The 24,955-nt window shown below is 38.3% G+C and overlaps 1 protein-coding gene across 1 annotated transcript in view; it reads left to right on the top strand.

The window, feature by feature from the left end:
- The window catches only part of diaph2 (diaphanous-related formin 2), a 448,520-nt gene that overhangs the window by 293,932 nt on the left and 129,633 nt on the right, over positions 1–24,955 (top strand). The window contains exons 24-25 of the mRNA XM_041253971.1: positions 4,468–4,707; positions 19,165–19,294. Of these exons, the coding sequence (XP_041109905.1) occupies positions 4,468–4,707; positions 19,165–19,294 (370 nt within the window). The remainder of the gene's footprint in view (positions 1–4,467; positions 4,708–19,164; positions 19,295–24,955) is intronic.

Here is a 24,955-nt window from a genome sequence, read left to right as displayed (position 1 = left end):
TCTCCTTGACCTCTCTGCTGCCTTTGACACAGTCGACCTCTTTATTCTCCTGTCTTTCCTTGCTGACCTGGGACTCTCTGGCACTGCTCTTGCCAGGTTCTCCTGCTACCTCTCCGATCACACGTACCGCTGTCCCGGCGTGGCTCACCCTCTGCCTCTTGCTGTCTTTCGACAGGTGTCCCCCAAGGCTTAATCCTGGGTCCCCTTCTGTTTTCTCTCTAATACCCACTGCCTGGGTCCCCTCATCTCCTCCCATGGCTTCATGTATTATTTATATGGTGATGTCCAGATCTTCCTCTCCTTTCCCCCTATGACTCTGACATTTCCTCCAGTATCTCTCTCGACCATCTCCTCGTGGATGCACTCACATCATCTTAAACTCAGCCTCTCGAAACCAGACCTTATTTTCATTCCACCCCTCTTTCTCCCCCACCACTGATCTCTCTATCTATTCCTCTTGAATCCACCACCCTCTCTCCCTCATCATCCACCAAGATCCAGGGCTTGTAACCAGAAGGTCACTGGTTCAAATCCCACCTCTGCCACTGACTCACTGTGTGACCAACAAGTCACTTAACCACCTTGTGCTCCATCCTGCGTATGAGATGTTAAATCAATGTCCTATTGTAAGTAACTCTGTATATAATGCACAGCCTACCTCTGTAATGCGTTTTGTGATGGTGGCCCACTATGAAAGGTGCTGTATAAAAATAAAGATATTACATTATTATACTAAGAACCTCGGTGTTACCCTTGACCCCTCCTTCTCCTACTCTCAGCGCATCTCTACTCTGGCACGCGTCTTCCTCAGCAACATATGCAGAATTCGCCCTTTCCTCACTACTTCATGCAGCTCCTAGTTCAGGCCTTAGTACTGACCAACCTTGACTCCTGGCTGGCTTCCCTGCCTCTGCTATCCATTCGCTCTAGCTCATCCAAAGCTCTGCCGCCCACCTTGTCTTTTCCCTTCCTTGTTTTTCCCATGCTACAGCGCTGCTCAGCTGTCTCCACTGGCTCCCTATCGCCGCACGCATCCAATTCAGAACTCTTGTACTCGCCTATCTCTGTCTTGACCTTTCTGCTTCCTCCTGTTTTCAGACTGTTAAGTCTTCCTACGCCCCACTCCTCTCCCCCGCTTTCAGATCCCGCTCCTTCTCCAGCCTTGCCCCTCAGTGGTGGAATGACCTGCCCACGGATATCCGGACTGCTCACTCCCTGATCATCTTCTGGCTTCTCCTGAAAACTCATCTGTTCAGACAGCCTGTAAATCTCACAACTCTCGACTATACTGGACTACATGGCACCGAATTGTACCAGTACTTGCATCATCTTGTACTTGATTTCCGTTACATGAGCGTAGATGTTAAAGCTTCATTCTGATTGAACTCGACACTCTCCCAGATTAGCACCAACTAAGACGTAGCTTTACAGGGATCAGCTTTTATTGCCTCCCCAGCACATCAGAACACACAGCGGCCACAATGCTGGCTCCAAGTATCAACCACAGTGTGGTCTCACCAGCGCATTAGCATGACAACCATCTGGATTGAGCTAAGTAGGGTACATTTCTTGGGTCTTCAAGTGGGCACCTTCCGTCCTCTGTGTTTTGTCGACTAGCCCACAACCCCTCATCCCAGCATCACCCCCCTCCGTCTCCCACTCAACTGAGCCCGGCTTCCTTACCTGTACATCAGCATATCTTTCTTTGCATTGTGCTTGAGATTCCCAACCAGATTCTTTCAGTCTCAACCACAGCCGGTTGCTGCTTCAGATAAGTTCTTCACTGTGCGACGCAACTCTTGGCAGCTAAATCCGACATCTCTTAGAAACCGGGTTGTAGTGTGCCACAAATCCTCAACAACCCATCTCCACTGGGTAAACCCGGACTCTCCGTCCTCGATGTTCCGCTTCAGCGGCTATTTGAGCATACCGCAGTTTCTTCCTCTCATACGCCTCATCTACAGCATCCTCCCATGGCACTGTTAACTCCACCAGGTAAACAAGGCGTGCTGATCCAAACTACAAGACAATATCTGGTCGAAGGTTAGTGGTGGCAATCTGAGTTTGAAAAATAAGCTGTTGACCAACATCCACCAGCATTTTCCAGTCTCTAGCAGCTTCCAATTGTCCTGGGCGAGGTTTGGTTTTAACACCTTTTCTTGGCGGTTGCTCTCCTAGGTGGTGGAATGTTGTCTTCTGTGTGTAATGTTTTGATGGAACTGATTGCAACTTATTGGTCATGTTACGCTTGTCTTCCAGTGCTAAGGTCAGACATTGCAACATTTGGATATGGTGCCAAGTAAACCGTCCTTGGCTAAGACCCACCTTAAATCCTGTCAAAATTTGCCTTAATGTTGCAGGTGATGAACACAAAGGACATGAGGGATCCTCGCCTACCCAGGGATTTAGGTTTTGTGATGATGGGAGAACATCATATGTTGACCTGATGAGGAAACTGATCCTGCTCTGTTCCATTGAACTGCTCTTTACTTTGGTGTATTCCACTACTGCTCTTAATTATAACTATTTCTTGTATCTTGCACTTGATTTTAACTCCATATTCACATTTTTTTTGTAATTTCTCTTAATTGAAATTGTTCTTATTCATTTATTGTATTTACTACATGCTCTTAATGGAATTTACTCGAATAAGCAAAGATTTTTACTGTAAGTGTAACTGCTCTTAGTTGAATTAAATGCAATTACTTAGTATAGTCTTTATTTTGCTGTTATTTGAATTAGATCTTATTTTCTATTGATTTTACTGTACTGTGTAACTGCTTGTATCTGTAATATGATATTCTGTAATCTGATACGTTGAATTGTGATATTTTGTAATAACTGCAAGTCGCCCTGATAAGGGTGTCTGCTAAGAAATTAATAATAATAATAATAATAATAATAATAATAATAATAATAATAATAATAAGCCTGACGTGGTTCAGTAGTATAGTGCTGTTATAGCAATCATGGCCAGAAAATAATTAACATACAGTACTATGCAAAAGTTTTAGGCAGGTGTGAAAAAATGCTGTAAAGTGAGAATGCTTTAAAAAATAGACATGTTAATAGTTTATATTTATCAATTAACAAAATGCAAAGTGAGTGAACAGAAGAAAAATCTACATCAAATCAGTATTTGGTGTGACCACCCTTTGCCTTCAAAACAGCATCAATTCTTCTAGGTACACTTGCACACAGTTTTTGAAGGAACTCGGCAGGTAGGTTGGCCCAAACATCTTGGAGAACTAACCACAGTTCTTCTGTGGATTTAGGCAGCCTCAGTTGCTTCTCTCTCTTCATGTAATCCCAGACAGACTCGATGATGTTGAGATCAGGGCTCTGTAGGAGCCATACCATCACTTCTAGGACTCCTTGTTTTTCTTTACGCTGAAGATAGTTCTTAATGACTTTCGCTGTATGTTTGGGGTCGTTGTCATGCTGCAGAATACATTTGGGGCCAATCAGATGCCTCCCTGATGGTATTGCATGATGGATAAGTATCTGCCTGTACTTCTCAGCATTGAGGAGACCATTAATTCTGACCAAATCCCAACTCCATTTGCAGAAATGCAGCCCCAAACTTGCAAGGAACCTCCACCATGCTTCACTGTTGCCTGCAGACACTCATTCGTGTACCGCTCTCCAGCCCTTCGGCGAACAAACTGCCTTCTGCTACAGCCAAATATTTCAAATTTTGACTCATCAGTCCAGAGCACCTGCTGCCGTTTTTCTGCACCCCAGTTCCTGTGTTTTCGTGCATAGCTGAATCACTTGGCCTTGTTTCCACGTCGGAGGTGTGCCTTGAAATGTCTGCCTGGGAGAGACCTTGCTGATGCAGTATAACTACCTTGTGTCTTGTTGCTGTGCTCAGTCTTGCCATGATGTATGACTTTTGACAGTAAACTGTCTTCAGCAACCTCACCTTGTTAGCTGTGTTTGGCTGTTCCTCACCCAGTTTTATTCCTCCTACACAGCTGTTTCTGTTTCAGTTAATGATTGTGTTTCAACCTACATATTGAATTGATGATCATTAGCACCTGTTTGGTATAATTGTTTAATCATACACCTGACTATATGCCTATAAAATCCCTGACTTTGTGCAAGTGTACCTAGAAGAATTTATGCTGCTTTGAAGGCAAAGGGTGGTCAAACCAAATATGGATTTGATGTAGATTTTTCTTCTGTTCTCTCACTTTGCATTTAGTTAATTGATAAATATAAACTATTAACATGTCTATTTTTGAAAGCATTCTTACTTTACAGCATTTTTTCACACCTGCCTAAAACTTTTACACAGTACTGTATAATTAAAAAAAAAAAAAAAAAAGGTTTATATATAAATTATTTGCAACGATTACTTTTTTGTCTACTTGGGATACATTGTCATTTTTATTGCCTTGACATCACTGAAGAAGATCACAGTCCCTGGGTACTGAAGCACTTTCTTTGTTGTTCTGTCTGCAGATGAGCTCAGTGAAGCTGCTGAGGCCCCGGCTCAACGGGATCCAGTTCAAGCTGACGTTCGAGGAGCAGGTCAGTAACATCCGGCCTGACATCATGAACGTGACCTTCGCATGCGAGGAGGTCAAGAAGAGCAAGAACTTCACGAGGCTGCTGGAGCTGGTGCTGTTGGTGGGGAACTTCATGAACTCTGGCTCCCGCAACGCACAGACATTTGGCTTCAACATCAGCTTCCTCTGCAAGGTAGGCCCAAGTTCCTAGTTCACATGTTTCATGAATGAATGCTGTGTTTTATATGCTGCAATTCAATTCATATAATATTCTTCAGATTGTTTAGGATTAAAGCAAGGTCAGCAATTTCCAGAATGTATTCAGAAAGAGATGCTTTATGTGCTGTAAGTTATCAAGTGTTAGATAAAAACAAAAATCTAATTTCTGCTCTTGGGTTGACATTTTTTGAGGGGATTCATCAGACTTTAGTAATAAAACATGGCACTTTCTCTTCTGAGTCAGAAGCACATGTAATAAAAAGAGATTATAAATGTTTGCTCTGCAGTACCACTTATCAAGGTATGTAGGTATGCTGTGGTTGTGCAAGACTGTCAGTGGCATAAAGTCAGGTTTTCCATAATGAGTACGTGCCTTGTGCTGTTGACATCTGTTGGTCTAGAACCCAGTTTTTATTAAGTGGTTTGAACAGCTACTACCAGTGTTCATTGGATATTAAATATTATTAATTCTGAGCCTGTGGTTGTCAAAGTGTGCAGTTTGGTGTTGCTACAGTATGCCTTGTGGACCTACTCTTTCCCAAAGCCCTTTCACCTAAGTCTGACCCTGCAATGTCTGTCAGGACTTCCTCACCTCCCAGAAGTTTGAAGTTGTAACACTAGGATCCTTTCATTTCTGCCGACCTTTCTTTCTATCGCGCGACCTTTACTTTTTATCATTAATTTCTAAAGATAATTAAACTGAATCTGTCTACAAGTGCACGTCTGTGTGCAACACATGGTCTCTCTATAATGCATTTGCATTTTTGGAGGTCTCCAAATGGGTATGTGAAGTCAACCATTTGGTCCTGCTTAGAGGCCCAAACCTACCAACTGTCATAACGACCTAGCTGAACAGAAAGTGACCCCCAGGTTATTTGTGCACAATGGGTTTATGATTAAAATCCCAGGATCTAAAAATCTGCCTGGGCTAAACAGGTGTCACAGTGACAGGAGTGGGGAAAACACATAACTGCTGCCTTATGCAGTTACTGAAATGTTAAAGTGGCTGTTTCATGTAAGGAGGCTCACCAAACAGGACTGAGCTTGACCAACAGTGGTTCTGTGTTGGGACTGTGGGTTATCAGGTTAAAACACAACCTGCCTATCAATTTACTTATTTAATTGCATATTTTGTGTCAACAAGCTCTGCAGTAATTACACTCAGTGACACAAATTGCAATCATCTGCACCTTAATAAGTTAACGAACAAAGGCACTCAACAGGCAGTTGCAAGGATGAATTGCCACACGTTGCTACCGAGATGTATTATGTTCTTTTTTTTTGTTTTTAAGTGTACTTTTTATCAAGGGCTTGGATGCATATGGGGCCTTTCTTGTTATCACTTCAGTCACAAGCTGTATAAAGCCAAGTTTTATATATTCACAAAGCTTTAACTCATGAGTCGGTTTGACTTTATAAGATATTCATGAAACGCAGAATGAAACTGCTACTAGGACCGACAGGAAAGCGATGTGAAGTCAGTCCTGTTCGTTTCCATCGATTGGGACTCAGTTAGCTTTGTGGGCGGCAGAGCATGAACATAAGGAACTTAGATACTCCTGAATTTAATTAATTATGGGATAATTCATGATAAAAGATGAATGGCAGGCTCAAGCAAAATAGATAACATGACAATATAATCTGGATCAACAATGAGTGATTATAATACAGTCCCAAATCTGCAAATCAGTAGTTCTTATCATGGATGTCGCTAGCCGCCAATCATAATATATTTCTATATCACAGTTTTATACGTAGAATGTATTTTGCTTTCTGGTATGATTGTTGTTGTTTTTTTCACATTGCTTGTGCTGCTGTTCTTCAATCATGACATGTTTAATATCTACAAAAACACACATGAACTCAACTTAGTTCACCCAGCTGCCAGCAGCTGCCAGCACGAGACTTGTGTGTGTTAGATTTTCAAACAGCGGCTCAGAGACTAGAACTAATTTATGTCCAAGGGTTACAAGTCCAAGATAACTGATCTTAATCAGGAAACAAAGCCTTTTATGTTGTGCAATCCTTGCGGCAGAGCTGACCCACACAGCACATATAAAAAGCTGGAACACTTAATTTAGACAACGTCAGGGGGCTCTGATGAGACACAGAGTTCATGGTCAGGATTGCCATGTAAGCTGTGAATGTGAGTGACCTCTTGAGAGAAGGGTAGATGCTTCAATTACTCTGACAAGAAAAGTGGTTAGCTCCATGCCCCTTCTGATAGACACGACTGCCACATGACCGCCACATGACTGAATAATAGGTCACTGCACTGTGTACCTGTAATCAATGTGAGACCTACTGACATGCATGTTAGATACTGTATTTCTCATTTAGTACAAGGAATGTACTGTACCCTTAGCCCTGCATACCATGCTCCTGCTAATTCCATAGGATTTAATGTTGTCCAGTCCACTACAATATAATTGAGTGAGTGTTATCCTGCAACTTAATTAGCATCACTCATTCATTAAAAACAGACAATTGTTACTTTTGAAAGTAATTTATTCAAAGCTACGGCGCACTCGATTGGTCATTTGAGCTCAAGTAGACCAGATTCTGGGCAGGGGTTTACTCCATTTGTCATTGAGGATTCATTAACTACTTACGCTGGAGGAAAAATAAAGGTTACAGTTTAGGTGTTGTGTGCATAAGAAATAAGATCTGTGGAAGATGTGCCCCATGTGGTGAGAATGTGTCTGAATCTTGAATAAATCTAAAATCTTTTAAAGTCTTTTCTTGAATGTTTTGAGTGGACAGTGTCAGTGTCGAACAATAAGACGTTGATACATACTTTAAAAACATTTGCCAAATAAATGACTTGTTTGTCCTAGTAGTTCTACTTTTGAAAGTAGAAATGATTGTTAGTGTAGTGAAACCGTAGTGCAGTGGTAATAAATGTTTAATGTATATTGTCCGAGTATCATGGGGCCTGTCTCTCACCACTGCAGTGTAAGTTTTCAGAATTTTCCGGGGCCCCCCTTGGATTCCAGTTTGACAACCACTGCTTTAAATAAGTAGACACAAACCCCTGTATGGTACAGTATATAATTAAATGTTTAAATTTTTTTCTTTTTTGGGGGGGGGGGGGGGGGGGGGGTGAACAAACTTTGAGAAAAGAGAAAAAGCACACAGTGTATGCTTGTAGCATACCAAAAAGTAAATGTTTTTGTTTTTTTTTTCGTTCTGGATCAAGTTGAATTCTGTAGTGTGTAGTGCTGGTTGAATCACAGTGCACTTACATTACTGAGAGCCATCAGAATGCTGAGGTACTGTGTAGACAGCCTCCATTATCTATTGTACAAGCCTTGGAAAAGCTGGACCACTAGATAGCCAGATTGACCCTGGGAAGATGCTGCAAGGCTGTACTGTCCCTTGCTTCATAATGTACTGTAACTGAACCAACAGAGGGAACAAAACTGCTTAAACTGCATAACGACTTGAATTGAATGTAAAACTAATTGAAAAAAATAGTCTTGTCTGCATCAATCGCAGATAATTTATTAGATTTGCTTTCTGTTTTTTGTTTTAGAGAGCACTAACATAATTAAAGCTTCAGAATCTTCTGTTTTGCTGTTGCAGTGTTCAGTGCAACTCAAATCAATTATTAATTTCCCTTCATACTGCCGTCCAAACAATATGTGTGAGCACGACCTAACCTCCTCTGTGTTGGTTCGGACCCAAATTGAATGTAGGTAAAGCGATTTATATCCTGCCTAATTTCCAGATGATGACATTTTTACTTCTTTCACTAATTTTAACACAATTGCTGGCTGCTGTGTTTTTATTAAAAGCAGAATTGAAAGCAGTTATGTTTTATCACAGCTGATTGTTAAATTGGATGCATCTCTTTATCTAGATTTTGGTTCATCAACAGCCTGATACAGATAGCCAGATCACTTTAAAATGCAGCACAAGTTGATGGTCCCTCTTATCCAGTGCCACCTCCCTAGGCAAAATGCATCCCCTTCTTCTTCTTCTTCTTCTTCTTCTTCTTCTTCTTCTTCTTCTTCATTTAAGAGAGTGTCATATGCTTTGTTTTTACGATCATTTTCTTTTTTTTGTTTTTAAAAGGTACAAAATATACAATATAATAATACATCCTTACCTCATTTTTGGTTACTACTGTTGTATATATAATAGAAACAGTATGATGATGATATAATAATTGATATAAATATATATATATATATATATAATATATAATAATTTGAAGTTTAAAATAAAATATACATATATAATGTATATATTTTATTTTAAACTTCAAATTAAAATGATCTGATTTCAATAGAATCTAACTGTTATTATTATTATTATATTATTATTATTATTATTATTATTATTATTATTGATCGTATTGTTTCTATTTAAAGCACTTTACCAATGCGAGGTGAGGTAACATTTAGAAAAGGCTTCAGATTAACTCAGGTGGGTAGGCAATCCAGTGGCAATGTTGAGAGGTTCTGGCAGACATTAACATGATTTGAGTAAATACAAGAACTGTTAATAAACTTTTTTTTCAGGAGTTTAGCTTGTATTTCAAAATAATAAAAATTTAAAAAGTCCCATGTTCAACTTTGTTTATGCGTCTATAGGAAACATTTCTGAAGAAATTGACTTTTGGTCTGTCTGCTCTGTACTGAATTCAAACAAAGATTCTCCTTAGAAGTTATTGTTGCTGTATTCTGACCATCACCAGCCCAGGAAACAAAGGGCATGCAGTTCTTTTAAGATCCAGTTAACTTTAATCTTTTTGAGCAAATAAAATCCAGCCCAAATGTTTTGGGCGCTTGGCTTTTTGTCATAGACATGTAAAAAAAAAAAGTTACTTCTATAGCATACATCTGACATGTTTCAGGAAAGGTGGACTCTGAGGAATCCACACAAAGACTTTACCAACTTCAAATAAAATGAAAACAACCTTGTGGGAAAAATCCTTTTTCTTAGCAACAGTGGTTTTCAAAGCTCAGAGAAGGTGGTTTTAAATTAGATATGTTCATTACAACAAATGTTTCGTCTGAACCATTTGGAACAAGCTTAACAAATGATAGACTGCAGATGTGTACACAATATATTGCATATAACTAAAACATTATGTATTAAATTACATTAAGTGTTAAATGTCTAAGTAAAGAAACGTTCTAGCTGTGTGTGTTTAGGGGCAGAATGCATTTTTTTATTAGAAATAAAAACAAAAACTCAAATACATTTTTGTGAGAGTTAACTTTGATTTGATTGATCTATAGAACGATAGAACTGAATACAGCTACTGAAAAAAGTCACGTGTGTCATTTGCAAGGTCTTGCAAATCACTCATCTAACAGTGCTTTTGAGTCTGGTGTATTTCTTTCTGCTAAAATATACAAAGTGCCAGGGAAGGTCTTATTTCGTGATTTAAAGAGTGGCTACTGTATACACTGTGACTAATCAATCTCATAGTAAAACCTGGAATGAGTAGAACTGCTATACAATGAGAGTCTTCTTTCCATCCCTGATAAAGCCATCTGTTTTTTTTTTCACAGATTAGATATATAGCTACAGACAGGGCTTGATTAACCTAAATGCAGTACTACAGTAGCTTGTCCACAGCCAGATAATTTGTCTCAGCACCTGTTTGGGGTAAACACTACCTTTAAAATAGCACTTTGCATAACAGAAGTAGTTGCAAAGAACTTTGCAATGAAAATTGATGTGGGCATTCTTTTAAAAAATGACACATTCATTTGTGCTAGTTCTGACCTTTGATGAAAGCTATATCTTATAGACTGACAGAAGGATACTATAATATGCACAGGTTCATGATGCCATATTTGTCCTATTGATATACCTTGACGGGAAATGGATGTTTTAAACCTGAGGAGTGACCCAAGCTAACTCTTTTTGAACCTGGCTTTACAAACAGCACACCAAGTGTTGTTTCTTTTTGAGTGTGACAGATTCAACCAGATCAACGCCCCTAGCAGTGGACCCTCGTTGCTGCTCAACTCAGCTCTAGTGGTCAGGAAAGTGGTCATTTAAAGGCAATCTAATCTGAGCTATCAGAAGATGACAGTGGCCCAAGGCATTGCCCAAGGCTAATTGCTTTGCTGTTGTCAAACCTGCATGACAAACACTCTCCCATCTTTTGTTATTGTGATTTATAGATTTCAAAGGGGGAGGCTTCTCAAAGGTTTCAGATAGTGCCTTTACAGAATAATAAAATAATAAAAACAAGCTAGGAAAAAGGCATCCCTAAAGTGAACCTGAACGTAATGCAACAAACAATGAATTGATACTTTGAGCCCAAACTATACCTGTTATAGTTGAACAAAGGGCAGTGGACAAGATGTGTTTCCATCCAAACAAACTTTTTTCAAAGCATAGAAAATGCACCATGTTTTTTGCTTATGACTTATTTAAAATTAAAATCTGTACGGTAGTCAGTAGGTCTTAGTTTCACGACGTAATCAACTACCAGATGGAAATTACCTCAATCAGGGTTCTGTTTCTTAAAACAGAGATTAAACCCAATTTTTAATTTCTAACAAGTGATACTTTTCTTTTTTTCTTATTAGTTTCCTTATCCCTTATTGAATTTAACATTTGTACTGCAGGGTGTGCAAGTTTTCCTTCCCTCTCTGTATTTTGATATATATCATGCTTCTTTGTCATTGATCTAAAACATAAGCACTTTGTAACCTCATTGATTTGAAGAAATTTGAAATGGAAGATTTGAAAATCCAGTGACATGCAGTACAGTGCCCAGAGAGGATTCTTCTGTCTCTTCTCAATGACAAATGGGATGTAATGTCGTGCAATTCATTGTGAGAAGCAAAGTGACAGCCCTTCTGTAAGGTACTGCTGACTGTGCAGCGCTTCTCAATAAACTACTGTAGCTCTTACCTGAGGTCACTATGTGGTCTGAAGCAATGTGCACTAGCTGGAACCTCTCTGTCCTAGTCTGGTCAGTCTGAAATGGCAGTTTACCTCGAAACAGATGATCAGATGATCTTATAATATACGCCAGACTTGTGTCTTCACTGAATTGGAAGGGGAACAGCATGTAATCTGACTGCCTTTGGGGTTGCTATGAGATGAGATTCGAATCAAGCCTGCTGATGAGGTCTTGACTGTGCAGTAGTTTTTTCTAAAGCACCCTAAATAGAGGGTATCTGGCATGCTTTGATAAAGAGTTTTAATCATGTCTTACAGAGGTGTGGGTTTGTATAAGTTAGAAATTAAATGTAAGGTGGCTGTGGGTGTGGCTGTGGGTGGGTTTGGGAGGGGGGGTGCTTAATGTATGTTCTCGCTATAGTTGGAGAAGCTATTGCAAGCAAGCTTGTTTTTATCGTGACATGCACCCAGAGCTATTTGTAGCATTACTGCTACTGAACAAAAATGTACAGTTTATTAAATATTTAATTTACTGTGTTATCTAATCTGGTACAATTGCTAAAAACAAATGTCATTTGATCAAACTCTCAAGCTTTGATGTAACTGGACCATCAGTCTCTTAACACACACAGGATGGCAGTATGCTTTTTTTTTTTTTTTTTTTTTTTTTTTTTTTTTTTTTTTAAAGAATTTTCCACATTGCAAAAAGTTGTTTAGAAAATAAAATCAATAAAGGACCACAGCTTTTTTCAGATAAGTTATATGGACTGTAACAAGTGTTTTGATAAAAATAAAATACATAAACCCTGCAACTCCTTTCTAACTACATATCAAAGCACATACTGTATGAGGCTGATGTTTGTGAATGGACCAAGTATACCACAGGCTGTGCCTTTTTCAGTAATTAGTAGATATATGCTCCCTTTAATTTTCACACATCATAATAGATGTATAACGTGAACCACTATTCAGCTCAGTTAAGTTGTCAGCAGTGTTTGCGCCTTGCAGTATGATCTATGGCACTTTGTATTGTAGCTGAAGCTGTAGATCATTTTTTTGGTGTGTTGTTTTTTATTTTTAACAGTTCCACATAACAAACTAATTTGAAGTTAGGCATCGACAATCATAGATTAAAACAAAGAGAGAATGAGATAAAATTACAAACACAATTAAGATATTCCTTCGTGATAGAAAATAGTCAAAGACAAGAGAATACATATTTATCCCTGAATGTAATCACAAACTTTAATTGTCCCCTGTCCAATAATAATAATAATAATAATCCAAATCTGTTGACTGCAATTGTATTGGCTGAATTCTACATACAGTGTTGAATTGCACTAATTAGCTATCACAGCATGTTTCTCCAATATCATAGTGATCACAGTAGGGAAGGAATAAGGTTTTTGATGCATTACAGAATTTTGGCATGCATGCAGTACTTAGATAGCCCCATTTCCCACCACAGAATGTTTTTTTTTTTTTTTCTAATAACTTTTTTATGAGACTATTTACATATATTAAATGTTTCATTGTTTAAAGCTTTGGTGCGCTGTGCACATCCTTGATGTGGACATTAGGATTGAGGGTTATCAAAGAGGAGCCATTAGTTTTATTCAGCTCCTAAAATGCATAGTAGTCAACAGTTCATCCAGTCATCCAGTCCATCTGGGCTATGTGGTAGTGGGCTTTTGTTGCCACTTAAACTTGTGACCTTCTGCAGCTTTGATTAAAACAATCTGCTTCATCTCTTGTCCAGTGTGGCTGTTTGCAAGCCATCTTGGAGGTTGATCTTATTCCCCTGATTGTTCTAAAGTGGACAAGTGGAGTTCCTTTTGCATTCTATGCCATGTTTAATTTGCGTAGATGACAGCTGCACATCACTTGATATTTCTGATTTAATAAGCTGGTGTTTATAATCGACTGCGACAATGGAGATATCATTGCACGTGCTAGGATAACGAGAAGTTTTACCAGTGCCCCAGGCAGCTCACTTAGTAAAACCACTACCCTACCCCCACCTTTTGAGCACAGGGCGAGTCACAGAAAGGGAGTTGGAGTCTTGCTTGTGCCAATTTGCAGGTCTTGGGGAGAGACCCACAGGGAGGTTATAAAGGAAAGTGTGCTTGCCTCATCTCTCCTCTGCGACACTTTCCCAACACTTAGTGATGAGTGAGTTGCACTCTTCTATTAATATATCTAAAACAGAATTCCGCGGAAAAGATTCATATAATGAATATTTTCGTAATGCTGAGATGAAGGCCTTGCAGAGCCCTTTTTTGGTGACAGCTTTTGAAATTAGAGAAGGCAGGCATGCAGTAAGCCTGCCTAGGTAGTAACTACAGACCTAATGTCTTTATGGTAATCACAAAGACTTTAAAATACAACGTCTTTACGCCTGTTCTATTACTGTGCTGCATGTTATCGAGGAAAGCAATGCTTTGTAAACATCCCATGGCAGAGCAAGTGCACAACTCAATTTTGTTTAAATAAAGAGAATAACATTAGGATTCGTGTGCTGTGTCGAGACTGGCAAGCAGCGCTGCTTGTTTTGAAATATGCACTAGAGCGTTCATGATTGCTTCCATATTAACTGTTCTGTGGATGTGCTTTTGAGATAAAGAAGGAAACAATAGTTGATTCAGAGCAGATGATAATTTACAGGAGGTGCTGAGCTGAAAACTCATGATTACATCCTGAGTAATAGGGGATCCTGCTTGTCAGGGGACTGACAGAATCAGAATTCATTTCATCAGTATGAGAATTCCAGTGAGGGTTAGTGCCACCTTGGAGCACTGCCACCTAGTACCTGAAGTGGAATGTAAAACCGGACTCAAAAGCCATAAACACATTATGGGGAAGTAATGATGATCTTTAGAAACCATACCGAGGATTTTAAAGTGACTTTTTGACGTGTTGTTTGGTAGCACTGCACTGTTTCTGTTTGTATGTGTTTTTACTCAGAAAATCAAGACATGGGATGTTTTTACCAGGTTTTATGAATGACACATTGAAGAAATGTACAGAGACTAGATACAAAAAAATACTTTTTTTTGTTAAGGTAGAACTGCACAAATATTTATTTATTTATTTATTTGTCCTGTTTATTTTGTAAGGAAACTGTACAAATCCTGTCACCACAATAATGTTACTTTATCTTCACCCCAGCAAAAAGAGGGTCAGTGATATTGAAACTGGCTGGGCAGTACCCTTCACCAGGATCTGTGACCTAATATAGCAGACATTCTGTGTTCTGGAGATTTCTGAACAATGTTAACAGCACACTTTGAGATAGTGCCTTCGGATTTTGGTACATCGCTGTACTCTATAATGAATGTTCCATTACAGGTCCAGTAAACATGACTGCCATGTTATTTTAATCTCTGTCTGTGTCAAGTATACAGGCAGATTGTGTTTCCAATTTTTTTTTTTTTTTTTTTTAATTTTACTTCATGTTTACAAACTATTCTAACAGATGCAATTCCACTTACCTTTTGTCCCCTGGGATCTAATGGTATATGTTCCTGAAAAATGTATAAATCAAGACAATCCTATATAGTTCTGGAAATTGTATATATGCACTGTACTGTATATCCTATCTTCTAATGAACAGGATTCCATTGGTGTTTGACTTTGCTGGAGCATTATGTCCTAATGGCAGTGAAGTTTTCTTGGGGGGTTAAAGCTAGGTATGTAATATAAGTTCTGGTGGCCTCATTTAAAGCTTGAAGTATAACAAAACAGATGAAGATAAACATTATTGGTAAGAAAGCAGCTGCTGGATGGGTTTCCTTAATGGATTAATCAATTAACACATTCCTAGTTTGGATTTATTTATTTATTTATTTTTAACAGCAATTCATTCTACCTGAGAACAATCCCCTTTTCTGTCTCTTTGCCTTGACTAAGGTACAAAGGAATGTGGAGGCTAAAAGCTTTATTGATCACTGAGACCTGTTGAATTGGTAATTAATTGCTCCCATGTGCTTTGATTGATACACCCCCATTGTTTATATTTCATAATGATAAGTTGTTCCCTCACCTTGTGTATTATTTAAAGTAATCATACATCATTGTAACAGATTGACAAAGACAGCGCTGTGTGACAGAGCTCTCAATGGGAGGGGGGTGGCTGTCAATCAGTGGGGTTGGGTGGGAAAAGGGTTTCAAGTGTGGCTTGATGCATTATCACAGATCGCTGATGAAACAGCTACAGGTGTTGGATTAATAAGGACCCAATCAGTTAATGAACCATTTCATAATGTTATTAGTGATGCTGCAGAAACACATTAATATGCATGTGGTTATTAATCTTTAACCATAATTACATGTTGCTCTAATGATTATTACAATTAGAATAACAATATATTATAACTTTTCTTCTTTTTTTCATTTTAAAGTGAAAGTATTAAAACCGCATTTCAGTGTTTTGGAGTTGAAGGGTATGCAATCATCTCAATAACAAGGTAATAGGGTAGCACCTTTTGTACACACCACTTAATCAAACTCTGCTTTGTAGCTGTCTTGCTAGAGCAATCAGACTCTGATTGGAGCTGTGTTTCAAAGTTATGCAAACAAGTTAACAGCTTGCATGCTACTGGTATATCATTAGCAAGATTATTTTAGAATCAGCAAGACCTGTTTAACCCTGTATTTTACTGTAAATTAGTTATTCTGTTTTTTGCCATCTTATACCATTATCAGAATCTCATGCATTGATGTAACTATCTCTTAGCGAAAGTACAATTGGGCACTGGGTTAATTTAGGCTTAAGTGGCTGACTTTCATGATCTTGTTCAAATACAAAATGTATTTATTTTATGCTTGCTTTCTTTATACATTTATTCGGTTTGGAGGTGGTTCCTAAGCAAATTTATACATTAAGTGTTTTTCTTTGGGTTCCATATATACGCACTCATGTATTCAGTGTTTCCCTGTTACAGTATTTCGTCGTGTTGAATAGCCCCAGGTTCAATACAAAAAACTGCTTTGCAATGTGGGTTTACAATCTTGCAAGCAGGCTATGTGCAGTCATTGTACCTGCAACCAGGTTAAGGACAAGATTGCTGTATGTATTGTCACAATGCTTGCTGTCAACATTCAGAGGATTTGCAGTGTACTGTGCAATTGAGCTAAGGGATGTGGAAGTGTTCCTATTTCACAAACCAGCCACTCTGAAGTTAAGACTTGACATCAGACAATCTGTTTCAGTTGGAGAGGCAGAGAAGGTTACTCAACCCCACTGCCCTTCTTAATAGAACCCTGGAGCTGATATAGCACTCCCTTACTCCTGCTGTCCTGTTCACTCCGATCTGGGTAGCATTTCCCTCTCAAGTGGAAACAAGCTTCTGGGTTCAAGTATGTATCATATGTGACTTTACCTTTAAGACAAATCTTAAAAAATAAAAGGGCAGTATATTACCATATTCAGTCACCAAGTTGCTGTCCATCTGTCTTTACATACATATTGTACATACTGTATGTCAGAGACAGGTAGCTTGCACTGTATTTACAATATGATGGTGATGGTGGCAGTGTGGTTATTTTATTATTATATTTTTAGATACTCTATAATAATAATAATAATAATAATAATAATAATAATAATAATAATAATAATACAACAACTTTGCCTCCCGGACATACAGAAAGGTGAATCAACAAATGTATGTATAAAGGAAAAAAAACAAAAACAAAAACAATGATTGCATATTTAGGCTCATAGAAAACATGAAATCAAGACTCATGAAATCAAGACTCCTTACATTTTTTGACTAATGGAAGGACAGAATGAGATCCAACATGAATTGAACGATTTGCAAGGAGAATCTCTGTTTTCCCCCTAGGCTCTATGTATTTCTTTGCAGCACTGCCTCTGTAATTGTCAGGAATCACTTTTTTTTTTTTTTTTGTGGTATGGTAAGGATGAGCATGGCTTCAGTAGCAATGCTTGTCTGCTCACCAGGTTGACACTTTGTAGGCTGTTTTGTCCCTTTACTGCTGCTTGTGAAAAAGAGCTGCAATAAATTGTTAATATTGTTATGGTACAAGACAACCAAGTGTATGATTCATCTTTCACATGGTCCGTCTTGCAGGAGAGTCTGTTTTAATGTGAAAGGATGACATTAATAGCATTTGTTTTGATAATAAAAGTGGTTACAGTGTTCATTTTGGTTGTGAAGCATAATAGTAGGGATAATAACAATGATCTCATAAAACTCTGTTTAACATATAGACCCAGTAGGCTTGACAGCGTGGAATATAAAGACATTTTGCCTCATAAAGGCTGCTCATCTCAATATAAAAAAAAAACAACAATGTGTATTTTATTCACGCGGAGTAATTGTGATGGAAATCTAATTCCTTGACATTTTTCCTAGGTTCTCCTGATCCCTGACAGATAATTGTTAATATTGTGCTTCCTGTTGATAAATGTTTATCTAAACCCGGTAAAACACCTTATTGCTTTGTATACAGTAGCTCCCTTCAAGCCACATATTCATTTTCGTGCTGCAAAGGGGCAGGCTTCATTCTTGGGATGTGCTCTGTTAAAAATAATGTTTAAAACAAGCTGGAGGGGACATACAGTATTGCATTCTCAGAAAAGAAACAAACGTCCCACCCTTTGATAGCTACTTATGAATGCATTAGCTGTGTTATTGCTCAGACACCAATATCACCTTTAGTGAAGTTCCAGGTGAAAAGCTAACAAATTACAGTTTTTACATACATACAATATATACATACAATACCCCCCCCCCCAGAAATGTTTGAACTGCTGTTATAAATTATCATAGTGTGACATAAATCCAATGCTGGATACATTCATCCTTAAAATACGTCCCTTGGGTTTTCAAAACTGTCATTGAACAAACCTTACAGCTCCTGTGAGTGATTTGTTTCTTAATATCTTGAGCAGTGTGACTTATTGTTGATGTGTATCCCATGTATATATCATTCATGTTTACGATACTGTATATGCATTGCCACAATACAGTAGGACAAAAAACATGTGCCGTGTTTAATATGCCGTACGAATAATCAGTTGCCAATGCTGCAGTACAATAAGTAAGCAGGATATAGTTCAGTTATTAAATCAGTGTGTAGAAATATGCATGTTTCAGAAAAAATGCTTTACAAAAGGTGTAAGACCTCCAAGGGATCTAGCCATACATCATGTTGGTTATGCGGTCAATGTCCGTCTGTCGCTCGCTCGCTCGCTTTGTTTATCTGTTCTGCAACATAAATTTATACATTTTGAACATTACAAATTGTATTCTATTCAAGCCGGTCTGGATACTGTGGCACAGCACCCAAAATACATTTTCTTCAGTAGCTATAGTAACCTGATTGTATGCCTGTTTACAGTCAAGCACATACTTAACTGTATACGTTTATACTGGTAACTGTATGTTTGAATGTATCCCAAGGAAACTCAAAGTCGTCTCTCTGATTCAAAAAGGCTTTGCCATTCAATGCAATGTGTTTTATAAATAGAGCTGCATCATCACATTTGTTTGATCTTTTTTTTTTTTTTTGGTTTGTTTGTTTGCAGCTTCGAGACACCAAGTCTGCTGACCAAAAGACGACCCTGCTGCACTTTCTGGCTGATATGTGCGAGAAGAAACATTCAGACATTCTGAAGTTTACTGATGAGTTGACACACGTGGAGAGTGCCAGTAAAGGTAAATGGAGAATATACTTAGTTTTGTGGCAGATTCATTTATCAAGCTATCGAGTTGTCATCTGTGTGGTAAACCAGTGAAGTTGGGTTGCTGCTGTTATTAAAATATCAAACACAATCACACACGAAGCAGATCCAAGTTATTTTATTTAGCTTGGACCTTCTGGACTCTCCCTGTGGGCTATAGGTTCTGTCTACTATTAGTTATACAGCCCACTTGTAAGCCTTTATCTATGTTATATGCAGCCACTGTAGTTGGTTAGCTTGTTTTGTTGCGTAGATCTACAGCTTGGAAGCTGTAATGTCCAGTGCACGCTGGAATCTGAAATGGCTGTGCCTGTTTCGGGAGCTTTAAGTTCCTCTACTGCAATTGATCTTTCTTTTTTTTCTAACCCATGCCTGACATGAACAATAAAGCCTTCACTGCTGCAGACAGGCTAAAAGAATTGAATCTATTCAGTCTTGAACAAAGAAGACTATGCAGCAATCTGATATTGACAGTGTCGACCCGGGGGACTTTTTCGACCTGAAAAATGAAACAAGGACCAGGGGTCATAAATGGAGATTAGATAAAGGGGCATTCAGAACGGAAAATATGAGGTACTTTTTACACAGAGAGTAAGGGGGGGAGTCTGGAATCAACTCCCAAGTAATGTTGTTGAAGCTGACACCCAGGGAGCCTTCTAGAAGCTGTTTGATGAGATTCTGGGATCAATAAGCTACTAACAACCAAACGAGCAACATGGGCCGAATGGCCTCCTCTCGTTGGTAGGATCCTCATTTGTATAATCCTTTCTACTTGAGCCACTCGTTGAGACAAATAATTTATTCATTAAAAAAAAAAAAAAAAATATATATATATATATATATATATATATATATATATATATATATATATATATATATATATATATATATATATATTAGCTCAAAGAGCCAGCTGCCCATATATATGTGAGCTTTCTTTTGCCGCACGCTATTATTTTTGGGGAATTAACTTGGTGTAAGTGCTGATTAACACCATCAGTGGCAAGCACTAAGAAAAGAAAGCTGTTGAGTGTAAATCACAGTAGCTGTGAGCTGACAAGTCAATACTGTGCTACTGTTGTTCTTTCTTTTCTCGCTGTGTTAATATTAAGATAATCAATATTAATAATAATCTTACGTCTTATTAAAAACTGTGTTAAAACCCTATGATATATTTGACATCTGACTGGGTTTAGGATCTTATTTTTTAATTACAGCTAGTTTCCTAAAAAATGTGTTTTGGTCGTTGATTTTGCAATATTCATATAAATAAAGACTGTAGATCAGAGGTGTGCTTTTTAATCCAGCCCTCAGCCCAGCATTGTTGTACACACTGACCTTGAGATTTTTGCCTTTTGCTTTTTTATTTTGTATTCCTTCGTCTGGAATCCTCCCTGGTTTACAAGACACGTTTGATAAATCCTTTATTGGTTTTCTCCTGTGGCTAGCACTTAAACTTGCAGCTTTGAGGATTTTTACAGTTTGATTTAAATCCTCTAGTGTTTTATAGGTTTGCTCAGGGGATTAGACCAACCAGGGTTAGGGAACTTTAATTAAAACTGTTGCATCCTATGGAATAAAACTTGTTAATGACCAGGAATCCAATGTTAATCCCGGCATTTTGTATACATCTTGCACTTGCTTCAGCTTAAAAAGTATTCTCGGAGATAATGTCCTGTATGATTTTAATGGACAAAGGAAGAGGTATAATGGTGCTTTGGGGAGCAATGTGTGTGTACCCGTATTTAGGAATGCAGTTTGTTTAATTACATTGTGATGAGACAGCCTAAATCCCAAGTGTAGAATTATCATGATTTGCTCCTAGGTGTAAGCTGTTGAATTCAGTAGATAGTAAACTATGGGAATATGTGCTAACCTAAATGTGTTTTCTATAGCATCGAGGTGCTGTTTATGATGTTTAAAACAGACATCTTGTCTTACCGTTTTACAGAACATCAGACACCCCAGTGCCCTGGCCTAGTTCTCCTCTAATGATGTCTCCATTCTGCTGTGTTAAAAATGACTTCAAATCAAATTAAAAATCATGTATTAATTCCTAATTAACTGATAAATTATTAATCCTAAATCCTGTCATGGAGCCATCTCAAAATCTAAAGCAGTTGTCAACTGGTGTGTTCATGCTAGTTGCTCATCAGCTGCTGTCTATTAATACTGTACAGTATCTGCATCAATAGCTATCAGCAATATTAACTTCACTTGCTACAGGCGAGTTCACAAAACAGGGGTCCACGTTAGTCAACAGAGGCCTTTAACTGAATGACTAAGCTGTGTAAACTTTAACAATCCATGCAGTGAATGGAAAGTAATCACAATGTTGTCCAAAGCCTTAGGCCATGGGTTAAATATACATTAACATGACAATTCATTTATCTTAAAATAAAACCTCTGTGCAGAAAAACAACCTTAGAATGATGCATCTGTCTATCAGGTGATTTTAGATTGTGACCGCTAAGGCTCGATTTGGAAATGAAGTCCAGCAGCAAATAGAGACAGTGGCCCACAAGGATAGTGGCTACTCCAAATAGGAATAGCAGCCAGAGACAGCAGAAGATAATTGGTCGAGAAGCCCTGCGTACCCCCACACTCTCCCCAGTATGCGCCTTATAAGAAGCTCATGTTTTATTCTGTTGTGTTTGTCAGTTTTCTAAACGTCTTATAAGAAAAGAAAAATGCATGTCAAATCTATCAGCCTCCATGGGGTTGATATAATCAAGGCTGTTAAAAAAAAAAAAAAACACTTAAAACACTTGCACAAAATATGTGGCAATATAAGGAAAAGCCTGGAAGCCAGGTTACAGCTTGATACCAGATAAAGGAGGCTTTTACAACAACGTTTAACAGCTGCTTGCTGATTAATAATTTTATAATTCCTTCAGATCTTTCACACTTTCGGTTTCCTGTGAGGTAAATTGGTAAGAGGCCATGTGGGATTGCTTGAGCTGCTTCTTCCTTGAAAAAAACTCTTTGCACTGACCTGGGGCTACATGCAATGCACTGCACTTGTCATTTTCTTGAAAATAAGACAGTGATCATGGTTTATATGAAAAAAATAGAGCAGGTGAAAATGTATTAACTTTCTAAATTACAGAAACAGACTATTTGTGTCAGATTGTGTATGGGCATCTACTAATATCCAACCAGTGCTAAGTTGCCACCTTATATAACTTGTGTGATTGTAGACTCTGCTTTTTTTATATGGTCATTGACGTCACCACCTGGCAACCCAGATTGAGGAATTTTGATGATTCGCCATTAGGTATTTTTCAGCGGTTCCACAAAGCAGCCCACAGACAAAGAAATCTACAAAGACATCTTGCTGTTTTGCTGCTGCTGCTGTATCTAAGCAGGAGCTTCTTGTTTGTTGCATCATTTACCAGCAGTGAAAGAGGGATAATCACACATTAAATAATCACAAGCAGATTTCAAAAGGGCCGGCTCTTTGGTATTAAGATCTCTGATTGAAAAGAGCAATCAGACGTGGCTGATTTGCGAAAGGAAAGCCTAGTTTGTGTCTCGTCTGATTACTTACTTGAGCGAACTTTTCTCCCTGCTTAACCTCGTTATCTTGAAAAAAACAAAAAGCAAGAGACCTAAATCCAGAATTCGCCTGTGCTAGATGATGAATATCTTAAATGCTATTAATTATGTTTTATATTGGTCATGGTTGATGTCCTAAAGCAGTTTTTAGATTTTTTTCAGCCAGGTGTATACTTTTCATTTGTCCCTAAGGGACAGAAACAGTGTGCAGAAGAAAATGTATCCCCAGTCAAAATTATTTCAGCAATTGCAATAGTGGGTAGTTTTTCTAGACAGTACAACGTGGTTCTTGTCGCTGAAGTAACATGCTGGCATCAACTGGATGCACAAGATGCATTTACCTGGCAGTCTCAAAGAGAGTTTTGTTCCACAGGGACATAATACAGCAGTCTAGGTCTCAATCTGACAGGGAATCCCAGAGCTGAGTTCATTCTGCTGGCCATAGCAGTTCTGCCACAGCACCAATGATTAGGTCTTGGGCTTTAGGAACTATAAATTATAAAAATCGAGCAAGGTGTTTCAGTGTTACTTAGTTAGCCTGCTCTGGGCTCACATGATTGCAATCCGCTCAAATAAATGGCACATCCTTCTCCGATGAGAGCTAACTAATAAGAAGTGAGATTTGTCTTCTACAGCAGTCCCATACAAGTACCTGTACTATACCAATACCGTGCACAAAACCTGGCCCCTTTTTTATATTTCTGGGCTCAGTCAAGAGCCAAACGGAGATTAAACTCACCACCCTCTAACCCAGCAGTATCGGATTGGTTTGCACACGAGGTATAGAGACTGTGGTGTGCCAGATCTTCAAGGCACTTACATTACCGAAGAGGGAATCCTTGTGAAATGAGGGATTATTTTTCCCTCACAGGGTTTCAGACAGACCTGAGGAGAGGAGCCATCATGGGGACAGTGCTGTTGATATTGAAATAAAGCTTTTCCTAACACAGCTGTCACCCTGGCTTTGTGCAGATACGTGCACGTTAGTTCGGTCCATAGCCAGTGTGGCTCTCCCGTGGACCAGCAGTTTGCTTGCTTTGTGTGTGGCTCATCACGTTACTTCATATGTGAATGCCATTTCCCCTCGTAGATAAGATGTTAAGTGCTTTTTTTTCTTCAAGGTGCAGTATACCCCTCGGCTTTACTCATATCACATTCCTAAAGTAATTTTTTATTATGCCTGCTTATGCATCTTGCACATAAAACATGATTGCTTTCCTAGTCTTTAAATCCAATCCTAATGCTAATATTAATAAGGTAAAATAACACAATAAAATGTAAATATTGCATTATCGGGTGGGACTTGGGAAGTCAGTGAAGGAATGCTATCATCTTAACATTATTAAGCATCAGTAAGGAAAAATAAAAATCTAGGTGCCACAGAATATGAATTAACCATGAAGAGTAGATACATATGATACTGTAACTGATACATAAATGCATTCTCTGTATATTTAGCATTTGAAAAGAGGTATATATAACAATATATAAATTATTTTACCCTGTTGTGGATATGCAGAAAATATGTCTACTACTTTTTCGCCTCTAAAGATATTAAAACCGGATTACTTACTATCCTATTCATTTGTTTGCAACATTCCTCTGTTTGCAACATTGAGCCACATTATATCATCCTACTCATGTTGAAATCCCCATGATTAATATTACAGAGTTGATGCGCTGCCTTGCACTGAGTTTGACAGCCAGGCAGTGTCTCTATAAATACCAACACAAGTGACAAGAGACGTAACTCACTGAGGCTCCCTCTCCGTTTTTAATAATGAATAAAAGCATTGGGGTGCTGCATTATTTTTATGCCATTAATTAGCGGTTTTAATAATAACAGCAAACAAGTCTATTAATGATAACAATTAAACAAACTGAATGTGCTTGCTGTTAGCCCATTGCGGCTGTAAACACATTTTATTATGTGCTGAATAAACACTGTCTTTTTTTTTTCTTGTCAATTAAAAAATCTTAATTAAAACTACTGTTTTTCTTTCCTGTTCCATTTTATTTTTCAAATAAGCTTAATAAGAACAATGGCAACTTAAAAGCTATTCTAAACTTTGTGTAC

This window comes from Polyodon spathula, chromosome 7 (assembly GCF_017654505.1).
Source record: "Polyodon spathula isolate WHYD16114869_AA chromosome 7, ASM1765450v1, whole genome shotgun sequence".
Classification (NCBI taxonomy): Eukaryota; Metazoa; Chordata; class Actinopteri; order Acipenseriformes; family Polyodontidae; genus Polyodon; species Polyodon spathula.
Note: the sequence above shows the minus strand (reverse complement) of the source record. Positions and strands in the feature narration are given on the sequence as shown.